General features: G+C 37.7%; 1 protein-coding gene across 3 annotated transcripts in view; it reads right to left on the bottom strand.

Annotated features, from left to right (window-relative positions):
- The window catches only part of DENND1B (DENN domain containing 1B), a 170,715-nt gene that overhangs the window by 120,755 nt on the left and 34,001 nt on the right, over positions 1-15,959 (bottom strand). For all 3 annotated transcript variants that reach the window (XM_074832741.1, XM_074832742.1, XM_074832743.1), the window contains exon 3: positions 4,594-4,637. In XM_074832741.1, coding sequence (XP_074688842.1) covers positions 4,594-4,637 — 44 coding nt within the window. The remainder of the gene's footprint in view (positions 1-4,593; positions 4,638-15,959) is intronic.

Genomic DNA, 15,959 nt, shown 5'->3' with positions numbered 1-15,959 from the left:
CCAAGCAGACATTCATTCAAGCCAGGCTTAAATTTCAATAGTTGACACACACATCGAAAGTAAAATGCGTAATTAGTGCTTTGCTGAGGGAAGGCTATCACATTAGTACTTCATAGGATTTATCCCTTAAACAACTGATGTTTACACACATGCATACATATCTATATATTTTTACGTATACAAATATTTTCACATAAATCTGATAGATTTACATGTATAATATCAGGCTTTAGCAGTTGGGTCATTACAGCATAAGGAGTAAAGTTTACTGCTCACAATTCAGTGATGACTATTGTATAATGTGATACATTAAAACTAAAAACCAGATGCTGTGATATGAATTATGAGATAATAACATAAAGGCTGGTACAGTAACTTCATAGAAAACAGTAGAGATTCCTCACATGGGATGCCATATCCCTTACTGGTTTATTATCTGCAGGGTTTGGGAATAGCCTGACATAAAAAAGCAGATTTAGTCTGCTTGCCTTAGAAAGCAGACTGTGAGAGAAGATAGGATGAAATCTGTAACACAACTAAAAATCTAATGCAGAGTCTCAATTCTGTCTTAACCCACACCTTCAGTCAACAACCCCTTGTCATATTTCATATACTAAAGTGGCTTCTGGTAAGACCATCTCTTGCCATATTAGCTATTTGTATCATCTCTCTGTGAGATGTTTTTCACCAGCAAACTAAAGAATGAAATTATTATGTGATGAGAAGGGAGAAGAGTAAGAATTATTCCGTGGATCAGTTTTTCTATACATCATATACTCTGGGACCTACTGCAGATCCAAGTCACTTTGGGCCAATAAGCAGTCAGATTAAAAAGCAACTGAATTCTTACACTGCTAAAAATAATATCCAAAATAGTTGTAATTACTAACTTTGTAAGAAATGTTAGACTTCACATGCTTCAAAGGTTAAGACAACACAGAAAGCAACACTGCCTCTGGCAGAGCCACTTAAACCTGCTGGTGCCTTTAGCACTGTGCTCTCGTCCCTCCTTGTGCCAAATCTATTCCTCTTCCCAGGAACGTTTCAACCCAGTGAAGTCACTGGGAGCTTGAGTGTTTTTATTTCCAGAACAGCTACCAACAGAGGCATACCAGAGGCATCTGGACACATCTGACATCAATAGGGCTTTGCCACTGGCTCCACTGCCATGAGGCAACAGCCAGAGTCAGCAGATCTCAGTTCTGCTGGGTGACATTAATGTCTTCAGAGACACACATTTTCTTTTTCAACAGTTAATGAAGTATTTAATTTTGGAAGCAAAAGTAGTGGCTTTGTTTGGGTTAGTTCTCTAAAGCACTTAAATATTTTTAAAAACTACTGGGGTTCTTTTTCCAGATATCATAGCATTATTATTTTCTCTGTATAGGCTTCCGTTTGAAAGGCTGAAATTAAACTCTAGTCTAACCAGTCTGAGTAAACAAAATAGGAATTTCAAGATTAAAAGCATATGCATCTTTTATCATTAAAATTTCATTGAGCACACAAGGGCAGTTTTGTACATACTGCAAGACAGGACCTGTAGGCATATACATTCAAAATATATTTTAAATTTTAAAAATATTCCATCAAATGACTATGACCCATTCCTCACCCAAATGTGAGCTTGTGAGGACAACCACAGAAGAGCTATATATGCTCAAATCAGGAATCTTCACATTTTTTCTACAGTGCTGAGATTATTCAGCACTTTTTCAACATTGTCAAACTCATGTTTATAGCATTAATGCCAGTGTAACAGTAAATTGTAACTCTATGATGGCTCAGATTGGTTCTTTTGGCTTTTGGAGTACTTCTAATTAAGATTTTCTTTGAAATGGTAGTGTGGTTCTTTGTACTTAGAATCCTACCCAGCATTGAGTTCATTGTGTAATTTATAGTTTTGAGAGTCACTAAAAAGTTAATTACTTCCACCATAACAAAAAACAAAAACCAACAACGACAAAAAAAAAAAACCCACAACTTTCTGAAACACTCCTGGCAAGGTATTTTTCATTTCCTGTCTTGAAGCATTACTTTTTTTTTTTTTTTTTTCTTTTCCCATACCATGTTTTTCCCTTTTCCTTCTTATTCTGGCATATGAAGAATTACCAGATAGAAAATAAGTGGTTTCCCTGCAGTCTTGGCAGATAAGAAAATAAACAATGGATCTTGCAAATTCTTTTGTGGTACCAAAACTGCGCCTTAGTATTTCCTTTACTTAATAGACTGCATGCAAGTAAGTGATTACAACAAATCACTAATATTTTCTTTTTCCCAATCATCTGTAGTTTCTACATCCCATCCAAAACAGATGGGATGTTTTCCAAAACAAGATTTTGGAAAGTCAACATTTAAGAAAAAAAGAGACTAAAAGAAGAATACTGCCCAACGTAAAAGAACATGGCAGGCCACAAGAATAAGAGAGAGGATTAGGAATGAGTAAGTATTGGAAAGTTCAGACATACTGAGAGGATGAATGTGAGAAAGATGAGGAATATATCAAAATGGCTTAGACAAGTTTTCTTTGCATTATGAAAGCAACAAAAAGGTGACATGATAAACTGTAGAGAAATTCATGAAGAGAGGAAAATATTTTGCCCACTGTTATCACATCACTGTGCAAACAGACAGCCCTTAGATTTTAGGAAAGATGATTCTTTGGGATACATCCAAAAACTCACTCACACATTTTACATTTAAAATAGAAATGACTGGAAAATAGGATGGAGAATATTCTTTTTATTTTTCTTTTAATATTCTCCTCACAAACTTTCATTGAAAATAGCCTTGATAGTTTTAGCAAGATCTCATTTTTTAAAAAAATTAAATCTTGTAGATATTCAGGTCTCCAATCCAAAACTACTGGTTCAACATGCACACACACATGCGCACAGAAGGCTTCTGCTGATTTCACTTGACTGCTTGGCTCAGGGGTTTGCTATAGAACCTGCTACATATTCTGTTCAAATCCAGTGGTTCTAACAGGAAACTTTCCCTTGCAAGGATGAGGATTAAAACATACCATTTTCCAGGAACACAAGCAATTTACCTGAAACCTTAGATTCCCTACACTGCTGAGACACAATGTACAGGCAGAGGTTTTTCAGAGCCCAAAGGCAGAGAGCTGCCTGAGGACTCAGGTTTTTATAGATTAGGTACATCTACTGCATCTTTGTATGATTTCCCTCCAGTCTTTAGTGGGTTTCATCTTCTAATCATTTTTCTGCACCAGCTGTTCTTTGAATAACCTTCAACTTACTGAATAAGCTCACATTTTTCTTCATACATAATTTCTTTTTTTTTTTCCTTTTTAAGATCAAGTCTTTCTTAAGGAAAAGAAAAAGAACAAAACAAACTAGAAAAAAAAAAGAATTTAAATTACAATGGAGATGATAATTCTGCAGCCAGGAAAATTACCAAAACTTGCTGGATGTCTGGCTAAGAACATATAACAGCACACTTTGCTCATGTACCATTTATCACTATCTTATAAGCTGCACATGTTTCTGACTGATGCTATTCCCTAACCAGACGTCCTACCTTCTATGTTTGTATATTTATTCCTTTCATCCTGAATCACCTTATAGCTATCTTTATAGAATCTTGTATTATTGATTTAAAAAAAAAAAATCAACAATTTATCAAGACCTACTGTACAAAAATATTTCCAGATCATCCACTGTAGTGATATTACCAATGAAGAATATGTTTGACTCAGAATCAGTCTAAAAAGAAGAGCAAAGACAGACATTGAGTCAGAGATATTTATCCTATTTAGTGGTTTTAGGGATTTTTGGTTTTGAAAATAAAAATATTACCATGGAAGAAACTCATCTAAAAGTTGCTGAAATAATAAAATGTAATAGTTTCATTAAATTTTAACATTAATAACTTTAATAAAATAGTCTAGGGGAAAAAAAACCCACATCACACTAATTACTAGCTTTGCTATCGCTACAAACAGTGAAATAATCCATCAGCCCTGTATGTATAAACTTTCCTTTGAGGATTAATTATAGAGAGAAACTAGGATTTTCATGCTTTCAAAATCAGCAAGTTTAGATCATTGTCTCTTATAAGGGTCTGAGGATTTTTTTTTTTTTCCAAGCAAATAAATAGGGTATCTCTAAAATATTAAATAAATATACAAAATTTTGCATTGTAAAGGATTAAAGGAACACACAGGTTCTGACAGTAAAAGGACATACAAACGCAGCTCTTCAACTTTTTTGTTCTGCTGTTTTTTGTTAACACGATTTATAAAATCAATGTTTGGCAAAGTTTTGTTGATAAATTTTCGACATATTCAATCCTACAACAGATAAAACCCCAACACTTCCCACACTTCCAACAGAAACAGCTTTTAAAATACTTTGTATCAAAAATAAGGTGATACAGAGAATTAGTATGATATACAGTGCTCTACAACTGCTATCGCATATTCCTGTCACAAAGGCATTCTAATCACCAAGCCACCAGTTGGGTGAAGACTTCCTCCCTGCTATCATTAGCATCTGCTTCCCCACAGCTGAATAGGAGAGCTTTTTTATTATTATTCTAACATAAAAAAAAGTTCAATCTCATGTTTCCAACCTGGTCTCCAAAGTCCTCCGGGAACTTCCACAGTACCACTGGATCTGTAAATAATTGACAGACAGCATTAATCAGAGGCAAAGGAACAGAGTATTACAGTCAGAGTACATTAATATTAAAGAGAGGGTCAGCTTAGCGTCAAGCTTTGAGGCAAGTGCAAAAATGTATCTAAAAACTACGGAAGATACTGGTTTATTAAAAAGACTTATTTCGTATTTATGAAACTGCATGTTTATTGTTTTACATACAGTAGGAGGTTATAATGTACCGAACTATTTTCATATTCAACTCTTTCTTTTTAACCTTTGAGTGCTTCATTTTTTAAGCACATGTTAAATTTTCACATTTTAATTTAATTAATAAAATGATAAAAGACCTCTTTCCATACAAGGAAAAAAAGATGTAGAATGATAAGAAGGGGAAAACAAAGATCTCTATGAAGTACAGAAAACTGTCATTTGTGATTTTAAAGATAGCACCAACGTAACCAGCACTCTCAAGGAATAGTTTAGAAAAGCCAGCATGTTTGAGTATTTTCTGTTCAGAGCCACTTAAAATTAGAATTTCAATAATATCTTAAAGTTTTCATTAACCTATTATAAAGTGTTAATTATCAAAATAATCAGTGTTATTTAGACTATATATTAGTCTACAATTAACATTATTTTGAAGACATCTAACACAACCACCTGAACCATAACCTTTCAACAAAACCAGAATTATACACTTTATCCCCCCCAAAGCTTTTTGTATCTCCTGTGACACAAAACCTTCCCGAGGTGCTACTGTTAAACTGTATCACAAACACCCATGAAGCTTCACAGCGCTTCTGCGTAACAGATTAGCAGCAGCATTTGTCCATGTGCTAAAAGTTAAATTTCCCATCTTCCTCCAAGGGAGACCCAGGTCGGCACCAAAGCCTGGACTAGAGGGAGAGCTCTCCAGTTCCTGCTCGTGCCCTAGCCAACGTCAGGCAGATCTGCCTGCTGTGGCCAACAACAGCTCTGGGTGCCAGTGAGCAGTAAAACAAGTGGAGAAACACACTGCAGGACACTGCCTGATGAGAACTGCAACCTCTTGGCTACCTCAGGAGCTGCTGGGATTCCTTCTGAGGAGCCAACATCTTGGAAACGTATTCACATTTCCACTTCAGTCTCTAATGCTAGCACTGTCTGATAAATCATAAACTTCCGTGTTATTGCTATGTTTTACATCACAACCAGACGGTTCTCCACTTTTGGCAAAGTACAGAGGTTTCTACTCTTCTTCATCCTCCCACGTATGTTTGCTGCTGCAAATTGAAGCTTTAATAGAAGGGAAACGCCATTGATGGTATTTTCATTCCAGCTGCTGATTTCAAATCCTACTATTCAACACGCAGCTGCTGCCGCTGGCCCACTCACAAGGAGCTGGAGACCAAAGCCAGCATTCCTCCTTCACCCCAGGCCAGATGTTAAACCAACAGTGGAACATACATTTCAAACATGTTGCAAAATTCAACTTGTCAATCAACTCAACCTAATTTAGACCTAATTTTCATCTAATTCAAATCCAATTGAGATTTTAAATAAAAATGTGGCCACTGGACTCTTCTTATTGGACATGCACATTTTTGCTCCTAGGAACATCTGGGGAGAGTTCTGCAGTTATTATTTATGAAAATGTATGTACTTTGCACAAGAAATCTTCCTCCATCTACTATGGAGAGCAAGAACTTTCGGAGGCAGACATGAAACGAGATAAGATACTATGTTTATAAAAATATGAGAGTCAATAAGTACAGTTACCTAAAACAGAGACCTTTTTTTCCCCATGTGTATTTAAATCACAAACACAACTGTGTAATGACCAGATACAAGAGGAGTTTAAATATCTCAGTGCCTATACTGTAAGGGGTCTCTTATGTTTATTTCAACCTAGTATCATGAAAAAGAAAGTCATTATATACCAACAGTGATCTCTGATAAATTCATGGACAAGCAAGCATGGTAACAAGTATCTAATGTTGATAAGTAATTCATAAATTACTTGCTAAAAACCACTGGAAACTGTGTGGAATCCAAAAAATACCTTAAAAGACCTTACAAATCCAAGGCTGTATGTCCACATACATTTCAAGCATAAATTACTCTGTAAACAAGCAATCCCACTGCACTCCCACTGCCAGCTACTTGTTGGTGATCCTGTACCATTGTGTCTCTCCTGCTGGTGCAGACTCCTTCACAGCTACACACTGGACCAAGTGAGGGAACCGAACATGATCAAACCAACTGTGTGGAATTTTTCAGGCCAGCATCAACTAGATAAGTTCCCCAAAGCATTGGTTTTGTGCCAGAAAAAAGGAAGAAGAAACAGGGAATGGAGAGTCGTGGTGAGAAGAAAGCAGGACTGCTTCACGTGGCAGCAATCCAGCCTTACGCATTTGCTAGACCTCATGAAATACAAGCTGGTTACTAGCTTCCTCTAGTTCCGTTTCTTATCGCCTATTTCTCGTTCAGAACTTCCCAAGTCTTGCTCTACCATTTATAGTTGCTTTTATTGCAAAACTCAAGAGCTATTGCCTGCGACTAGGTGCAGGGACCATTCTGCAGTAAGGCAAGCTGATAGAGCACCGCCAGGGAGGGGCAGACTCAGCAAGCTCACCCCTTCGTAGCAATGAAACTGGGCAGATTATTTTGGCAGATGTGAAGTACAGTTACAAGAGAAACATTTAAGTATATTGAATGCTTTAGCAACACAGTAACAAAAATCACAGCGTTTTCTGATACTTTGTAAAATGTTTAATGTATAAACCTCGAAATCAGAAAGAAATGTAATTTCTTTCTTTCACTGTTCTTAGTGGAAGTATAACTGTCAGGCTTCAAAAAAGGAAGCAAATCGCAATAGCAAAACCTTTTAAAAGCATAATTTTAAAAGGTCACAATCAGGAGCAAAGTACAATCTCAGAATTAAGCAAAACATGGCTCTAGGTAACTTGGGGTTTGGGATCAAAAAATGGGTAAAATTCACACCTCAGTGAGGCGCCAACAGAGCTGAACAGCATTTCACAGGAGCACCCTTTACCTTCCTGCAACAAGATCAACAGCTCCATTAACTTCTTTTGGTGCCCTGAATACGCTAACAGATATAAAACCTGCAACAATAATTTAAGTGTCCTGCTCAGCTTGCTACCTTCACTTCGTATTAGGAGGCTCTCGTACTACTCTGGTCTCACTTAAAATGATAAATACAACTCTAAAGTAAATTCCAGTTCACCCAACTACAGGTATAACAACATTTATTTTCATATCATGAAAGGATATTTATATCAGGAGAGGATATTTATATCAGGAGAGGATAGTTAAATTCATAAGATCTGAACAGGCAGAATAATACTCTTAATACTCCTCATGAAAACAAAAAAGTGCCAACATTTACAAAAATATTCCTAACTCAATTCAAGAAAAACATTCAGTGCTACATTCAGCAAAAATTATATGCCTCCAAGACCCGTCCAACTGCTTTGAGCTGGGTTTTGCAGTTGTTATTACTGGCTTTTAACGGGTTATTTTAGTAGGTACTTGTCATACATTTATTAAGAAAGAAAATCTGATGTGACTTGTACTTCAAAAAGAAAAGTTACTATACTTTTTTTATGCCTTCACTCTCTGAAACCAAACCCTAACACCTATAAAAAGCCTTGGGATTTTATGATAATTATCCAAGTCAGGGATTGGGCTTTTTTCAGAAGATTATGTTTGTTTCTGCTTTTGGAGCTAGGCTCAGGCAGCATCTGACATATCTTTGTTGCAACTTCTCACAAGCGCTGCAAAGGAAGAAACAAAAGGGTACTGATTTAGAAATAAAAAGAGAAAGTATAATCCGATTCTGCAAGTTTATGCACTTTATCTTCAGATTTACAAAGACTGAATTTTCTTTTCCCTGAGGATTACGTTCCAGATACCCCATCTGATCTGGCAATGTTAGGTCAATTTTATGCTGATTTTATGGGTGAGAGGATGAGAATCACTCAGAAATAGCTGTTGCTATAGTCAGCTGAGGAACTACTGAGCTCCTCCTCGTTCTTTTTTTCTAACAGACTTTTGGGGACAAATGCTTTGCGCCAATTCTAAGTAAATGTAGTAGTAAGAGGAAGTTGTTAAGTGCACACGTAAAATAGTTTGTGTGTTCATGTATATATTGTTGCATGTGTGAATAGATATATGCACGTACAAGCACCACTTTCTTCCTATGCCTACTGCATCCAGGACAGAGGTTTCTTACAGAAGTACGTCTTGGCATGTGCCAGTAACACTTGAAAATTCCTTTGCTAAGTATCCCACAGCACTGGAAAGTGCATCTCCCAGGTGTGAATTTCACACTGCTGCAAGGCTGCAGTTCATGCACACCTTGCTAGACATAACTTGTAAAATTTGACTTTTTTGACTATTTTTGCATCATTTGTGATCATGTAAGTCTGTCCATACATATTTTAAAAGAAAGCTTTTTATAATAAGATTCAGAAAGAACCAGTTAAGCCCCTGAGAACCACAGTCCTCCAGTTGCAGATGCAACTCTTGGTACAAGTCAGAAGAGAGATAAACATGGAAAGGTTTGTTGAGGGACTAAAACTTAAGAGTACAGTATACTTGATACAAAGGGAAAAGTGCAATGGCAAAAACATTCAAAATGTTGCAGTCTAGAACTGCTCCATACAAAAGATGCAGGCATACATACTAAAAGAGGAAAACACATGCATATCCTCACAGTAATTCCTCTCCAAAAATCTATTCCTATAGACATAACTTCATGAAGTATGTCATCCATATTTTTAGAAAAACCACTTCTAACACATTTTAACTTCTGTAACAAATCTAAGAAAATATAAAAGTACTATCTGTCATGACAGAGTAGATTAGAGATGTAGTGCATTTGGAATTATGAAAAAATAAAGAGAAAGCTTTCTGAGTGGTAACTTTCCCAAAAACTCAGTAGTTAAATACGCTCTAAAAATACTCTTCACTATCATTAAGATTGCAGATTATAGATATCACACAAAAATACAACAGGATAAACTAATTAGCACACAATCAACCTGGTAATGGAACAGAAATTACAAACACATGCTGAGAAAAATCATATCAGGTAATTCTCTTGACAGCAACAGAGAATAATTTCAGACAGAAAAACACAGCTACAGTAAAATGAAACAGATTAATTAAGTAGTCCAATATTCTGCCTGGAGAGGAGGAATCTTCATCCCTGTGGGTTTTACGGAGCAGGACAGACAAAAAGGCTGCCAAGCAGAGTTGGTCATGTCTTGGGACAGAAGAATGGTGTAGATGACTGCTCAGTATCCCTCCAGCTATATTTTCTCTGATGCCATAAAGATATAAATTGGAAAAAAGCTGTCAGTGCAGAGGAAAGAAAGAGACTGGGGCCAGGAGTTATGGGGGCGGGGAAGAAACACAGTGAGGAAAAGAAAGGCAGCAAAGCAAAGCTTATTGCAGACAGTTCTTCTTTCTTGTCTGGAAAAAAAAGAAGTTCCAGATTGTTTTCCTTACATGAACACGAGAATGCAATTAATAAAGCTGAAATGATGTATCATTATCTCAGGGAACAGCTTTATAAACACACATTTAAGCAAATCTGCAGAATTGACTTTGTTAGAATAAATAGTTTTCAGCAACAAAAAATTAGTTCTCTAAACCAAGTTTATAATACTGCTATTGTTCAAAGACAAAAATCTGCTACATACTTAAAATAATTTGACAGAAACCAGCAACAGTAATTATAATGATGCTTTTGTATCAATATAGTATTTTATTACTACAACAGTGATTTGGAAACAAAACAAGAGATGAACCATAATGTGCAACCCAAGCGTTTTCACAGATTAAATCATCTGATGAAAAAAACAGCATTCACATAAAAAGATTACTTCTTGCAAAAAAAAGACTTCTGTATATCATATTAAAGCTCGCTTGTTAACAGTTTCATACATGAAGTGCCAGAGGTGCAGTAGGAACGGGAGGCACTGCTGTCAGGAAGATCTGAGTGCGACAGTGGTCTTCAGCTCCCAGGTTTGGGGGATCAAAGTGGAGCACCCGCCAGCAGGAGCAGGAAGAGCAAGGTGCCATGGAAAAGGGGGGGAAGAAGGGAGTTACAGTATTTTCCCAGCATCAGTAATCAAAAGAAAGAACAAGGACAAAACACGTTGAAGCAACTTCATAAAAAAAGTGAAACTAAGGAACGCTCACTAACTTCTCTGGCACTTAAAACCTGTCAGATTAAAGACAATATACAAATGAAGGTACCACTGTAGAAAATACTTGAAAGTACACTTTTATGAAAATCATGTAGTCCACGGGTTTTTTTTTTTTGCTCAAAGGAATAGTGAAAGAAACTTCTACAGGACCCTTAAGTCTGTTCTTACTCTAACTCTTCCACAGAAAGCTTACTGCAGAATGCAACCACACTCTTAGTCTTGTCATAAAAGCAAAGGAAAATGTATTTACAAAATCATATCGAAAACTAACAATCCAGCACCTTTGACTTCTTTACTCCACTTTACCCACTAACATGCCTTCCTAAATTGCCACCGCAGTTTCAAACAGTTGCTACTTCAGCAAATAGCAAATGAACACAAGGCAAAAAAACACTACACTGAAACAGGTATATACCCCTGGAAAGCCAACTACTTCCAGCCAAAGACTGGTAATATTGAGTGCTTGACCACTGTCAATTTTAAGAGTTAAATACTGACTTGCCAGCCCTTCCTGCTATATATTAATACACTGAGACGTTTCTGGGTCTCTAGGTGCTTACCCAGTAACCTCAGCAGCACATTTGAGCAAGGTGCTGAACCTACACTCACCTTGCAAAAGTGTCTTCTGCCCCATTTCCGCTCCCCACACCACTGGCCTCTGCCTTGTCTTCAACTGATCGCAAAGTTTATACCCCATTTTGAAAAATTAGTTAGGCAGTGAAGGTACCCGACTCTGGCATCAAAGGAGGTATTTGGAATGTGTGACTTTGACATTTTTGCTTTTAACTTTTCTCATAAAAAGTAAAGTGTTGTGCTGGTTTTGGCTGGGATAGAGTTAATTTTCTTCACAACAGCTAGTAAGGGGCTATGTTTTGGATTTGTGATGAAAATAGGGATGGTTTAGTTCCTGTTGAGCAGTGCTTACAGAGTCAAGGCCTTTTCTGCCTCTCACCCCATCCCATCAGTGAGCAGGCTGGGGGTGCACAAGAAGTCAGGAGAGGACGCAGCCAGGAGAGCTGACCCCAGGGATATCCCACACCATACAGCACCATGCTCAGAATGTAAAGCTGGGGGAAGAAGAGGGAAGCGGGGGGACATTCGGAGTGATTGCCTTCCCAAGTCACCATTACACGTGATGGAGCCCGGCTTTCCTGGAGATGGCTGAGCACCTGCCTGCCAATGGGAAAGGGTGAACGCATGCCTTGTTTTGTTTTGCTTGCACACGCGGCTTTTGCTTTACCTATTAAACTGTCTTGATCTCAACCCACGAGTTTTCTCACTTTTACCCTTCTGATTCTCTTCCCCATTCCACCTGCGGGGAGTGAGTGAGCAACTGTGTGGGGCTGAGTTGCCGGCTGGGGTTAAACCATGACAAGTGTTAATTAAATGACAACAGTGTCAACAAACACACACTAAATACTGCCCTTTAAGAAAAGGAAAATGGAAAATAACATTTTAGTAGCCTGCCTCAGTTATAGTCACAGTAGCTGTCCCCTGTAAGTCTTCATGGCTGCACATTTGCAAATCTGAAATGTGGTTTTTATATCGGTGACTTTTCAGTTAGGTTCAGAAACATAATTACAGAGACTGACTCCTCACGGGTAAGATGAAAACATTTTCCTCACGTGAGGAAGTTTTTCTTCAGGAAACTGTTTTTAACTGTAGCTGAACATAAACTGGGCAGGCTTTCAAGTATGCTGAAAGCTGTATCATAGTTTAAAATAATTTCTGTAGGACTTATGCTTGAAAAATGCCCCGAATTACTCATGGACTTATCAAGTGGCTCAGAATTTAATTGCATCTTTTCACAGACATGTAACTTACCAAATGGTTTCAGGATATCAGTGCTCACACTACATTTGTGGAAATTCAGAATTTTGTTTCTATACATGGAAGACACAATCCACAACTGCAAAAGTCACTCAGTCTTTAAACGAAAAACATGCACACCACATTCTTCTCTACTCCACACAAACACAACTCACATTTGAAGTCAGTGGGTCCAGCTCAGTCAGCTACTGGCAGCATTACAACATCAGGGCAACTCCACAGCTTTTACACACAGGTCATTACTACCCCATCAAAGCATTAACAGCTCACAACCTATATTGAAATGTGTGAATCTGACTTGTGTAGATCTCACTGTAAAGCCATGCAATAGATTTACTGATTGTAAAGTTTACCATAGAATTATTTTCAAGTACTTTTACTTTTGACTTAAATGATTAGTTCCTCAAAGTACTCAGAAAATCGAGGATGTGAAAACAGTACACAAATATTGAAGTCCAACTAATCACATGCAAGGCCCAGCCTACCACACTGTAGACATGCAGAGCTTTGTCTGATGGTACTACAGGGTTTAGACCTGGCAGTTCCTCTGATCTTTCAGATCTCCCTGTCTGTAACGCACTCAAACTAAGAAATAAGTACTTCCCTTTTATGAGCAAGTAGATGGTTAAAACTTCTAGCCACAATTTGCCACCTCTTTCAGAGCTGCAGGTCAATCCCGTTTTGCCCAAGAATTTGTTACTACTGAAGGACAGAGCAGTAAGTCATTTCAGCTAACCAGAGATAGAAAGAACAGGTCCTTTTGGCTGCAATGCTATTAGCCATGCTTCAGGATAAAACCTTAATCAGGGTGAGAGTTCATTGCACAGATAGTGCACAGATAAAATGAATATGTTCAGCCTTCATTTAGTCTCTTCACAAGATAGGCAGGAGTTTCTTTTACCTGCTAAGTCTTTAAGAATGAGCTTGTAAAGTGTGGCAACAACTGTATGTCTTTTGGAGACCAGTACTATTTTTAATTTTCCTATTTTTAACCTGTAATCATGAGTGAATTACAGCTCATGAGAACAAGGATCTAAGAACTAAGGTAGCTAAAGAACAAGCAAGTGAGCACCATATATGCCTTAAATCATTGCTAATGTTTGAGGAAGGTTTACAAAACAAAATACTTCTGTTCTGCTGTCACCGGGTCTCTAGTTCAAAGAAGTTTAAAGGAGACAGGCTGTGCAGTGATCTAATGAAATGAACAATAACTGAAAACAATAAGACTAAGGTCATTCACCTTTGCGATCAAATACAAGTTTTACATCCCGTCCTGTAAGGATGAAAAACTAACTCACTACAACCCCTTGCAAACAGACACATTGTGCAGTGTTTTGTTCATTTTAAATGAACATACAGGCCTTAAAGTTCTTAAAAAATATTGTGGGCTACATAATATCTTCCAATATTAATGCTGCAAGACTGATTTTGAGAAAGATCTAGAAAAGTTCAAGTACATTATTACCAAGCAATAAGTACTAAGTAAATTAGGAAGCAGCAAACCTCCTGCACAGAGAAGCATACTGGAGATGGCCCAGCACTCAGCACTCATCATCAGTGATGTCTGACCAGAGACAGAGAAAAACATTTTATCTCACTGGGTAAAACATTATATTCACTTTGTGGAACCCACAGACTGCATACAGAAAAATCAAAAAGCTTTTGGCGTATAACAAAGACTACATCTCAGTATTTTGTGGATGCCGGAGTTACTACTACCTAATTCCCTTCAAGAAATACAAATTTGGTATCAGCTTGGACATGAAACCAGTGATATATGTGACCCTGTAAAACAATCTGCCTAGTTGCAGGAAACACAGAATAATAGTCAAGCCATTTTTGACAGACATTTTTCAAAAAGAAAACAATTACAAATCTTACATTAAAATTTACTTCCCAAAAAAAAAAAACCTAATGAAGTAAAAAAATTGACCAAAAATTTAATGCTTCTGTAAATTATTTTCAAAGCAGAAGTTAGTCCAGTCCTCTTGGTTCTTCAAGAAAAAAATTAATGTTGCAGGGGAACTCCCTCTTGGCTAGAGAAGACCTAATGATTATCTATTTACATCACTTCTTGCCTGAACAGTGCAGCAACATTCCTTCCACTTTCCACTGGTAAGGACCACATCCTGGTCACAGCCCAACTGTTTAATATGTGAGGGCAGGACTTACCTGTAAATTACATCCCCTGCCTTAAAATATCAACTAGCACAAGCAGTAAAATGTGATGATTCAATAACTAATAGGTTTATTAGCCCAGAGTAATACTGGAATACATAATACATTGGAATAATGGAATATATAACATTATCATGGAATACATAATATCATTATCCAAATTATAAAGGTAAATGCACTATATAAATAGACTAGATATAAGACAGACATCTTCTACAATCAGGGTGGTAAAACACCAGAACAGGTTGCCCAGAGAGGTGGTAGATGCCCCACCCGTGGAAACACCCGAGGTCAGGTTGGATGGGGCTTTGAGCAACTTGATCTATTTGAAGATGTCTCTGCTCATTGCAGGGGGTTGGATTAAATTCTGTGATATTTATTTAGTACATCAGTAGACAAACACCACTTTCGAACATCCTCCACTAATGCTCTCCCCAGCCAAATGCTTTAGACAAACTGCTCCCAAACAGGGAAAATATTTCCAAAACTTAAGTATATAAAATTTATTATGTGGAAAGCATGAAGCTAGAAAAATATTCTGTCATCTTCTCCATTTCCCTCCCTCCGTCCTTGCTTCCTAACCTGCTCGCTATCTAAGTGTTCTTCTCTATTTGGCAGACACACAGAAGAGGAACGTTTTCTTGGAGTCACTAGGCAAAACCCCAGGCAGGTTTTGGGTTTGAACACAGCACACGCAGCAGTGACCAGCCTGTGGGATGGGGCTGTCTCCCCCTCCAAGCACACCTCCTCCTTTCCCACAAGACTGTTGAGAGCAAAGCTGAAACTGGAACTGGCAACATGGCAATTCTTCAGGCATCATAGGCTGGCCTGTGTTTCATTTCCTCTTCCCAGAGGCCCTGCTTTCCCCAAGCACAGGGGAGAAGGAAGGTAAACTCAAACAACAGCTCTTTGCACATGCAGGAACAGAGGGTAGTGATAAACTTAAAGGTGTGAAAACTACTGCCTTAGATACTGACTTCATATTCAAGCACTTCTGATTTGTAGCAGGAGGGAGATTATCATTCTTGAAATGGGCCATCTCTAATATTTAGGGAGATTCCAGCAGCAGTGAAAGCACCATCACCTGTATGACTGAACATGACCCAGCATT

The sequence above is a fragment of the Strix aluco genome, chromosome 8 (genome assembly GCF_031877795.1).
Source record: "Strix aluco isolate bStrAlu1 chromosome 8, bStrAlu1.hap1, whole genome shotgun sequence".
Taxonomy (NCBI): Eukaryota; Metazoa; Chordata; class Aves; order Strigiformes; family Strigidae; genus Strix; species Strix aluco.
The sequence above is the reverse complement of the archived record's forward strand: the minus strand, read 5'-3'. Positions and strand labels throughout refer to the sequence as shown.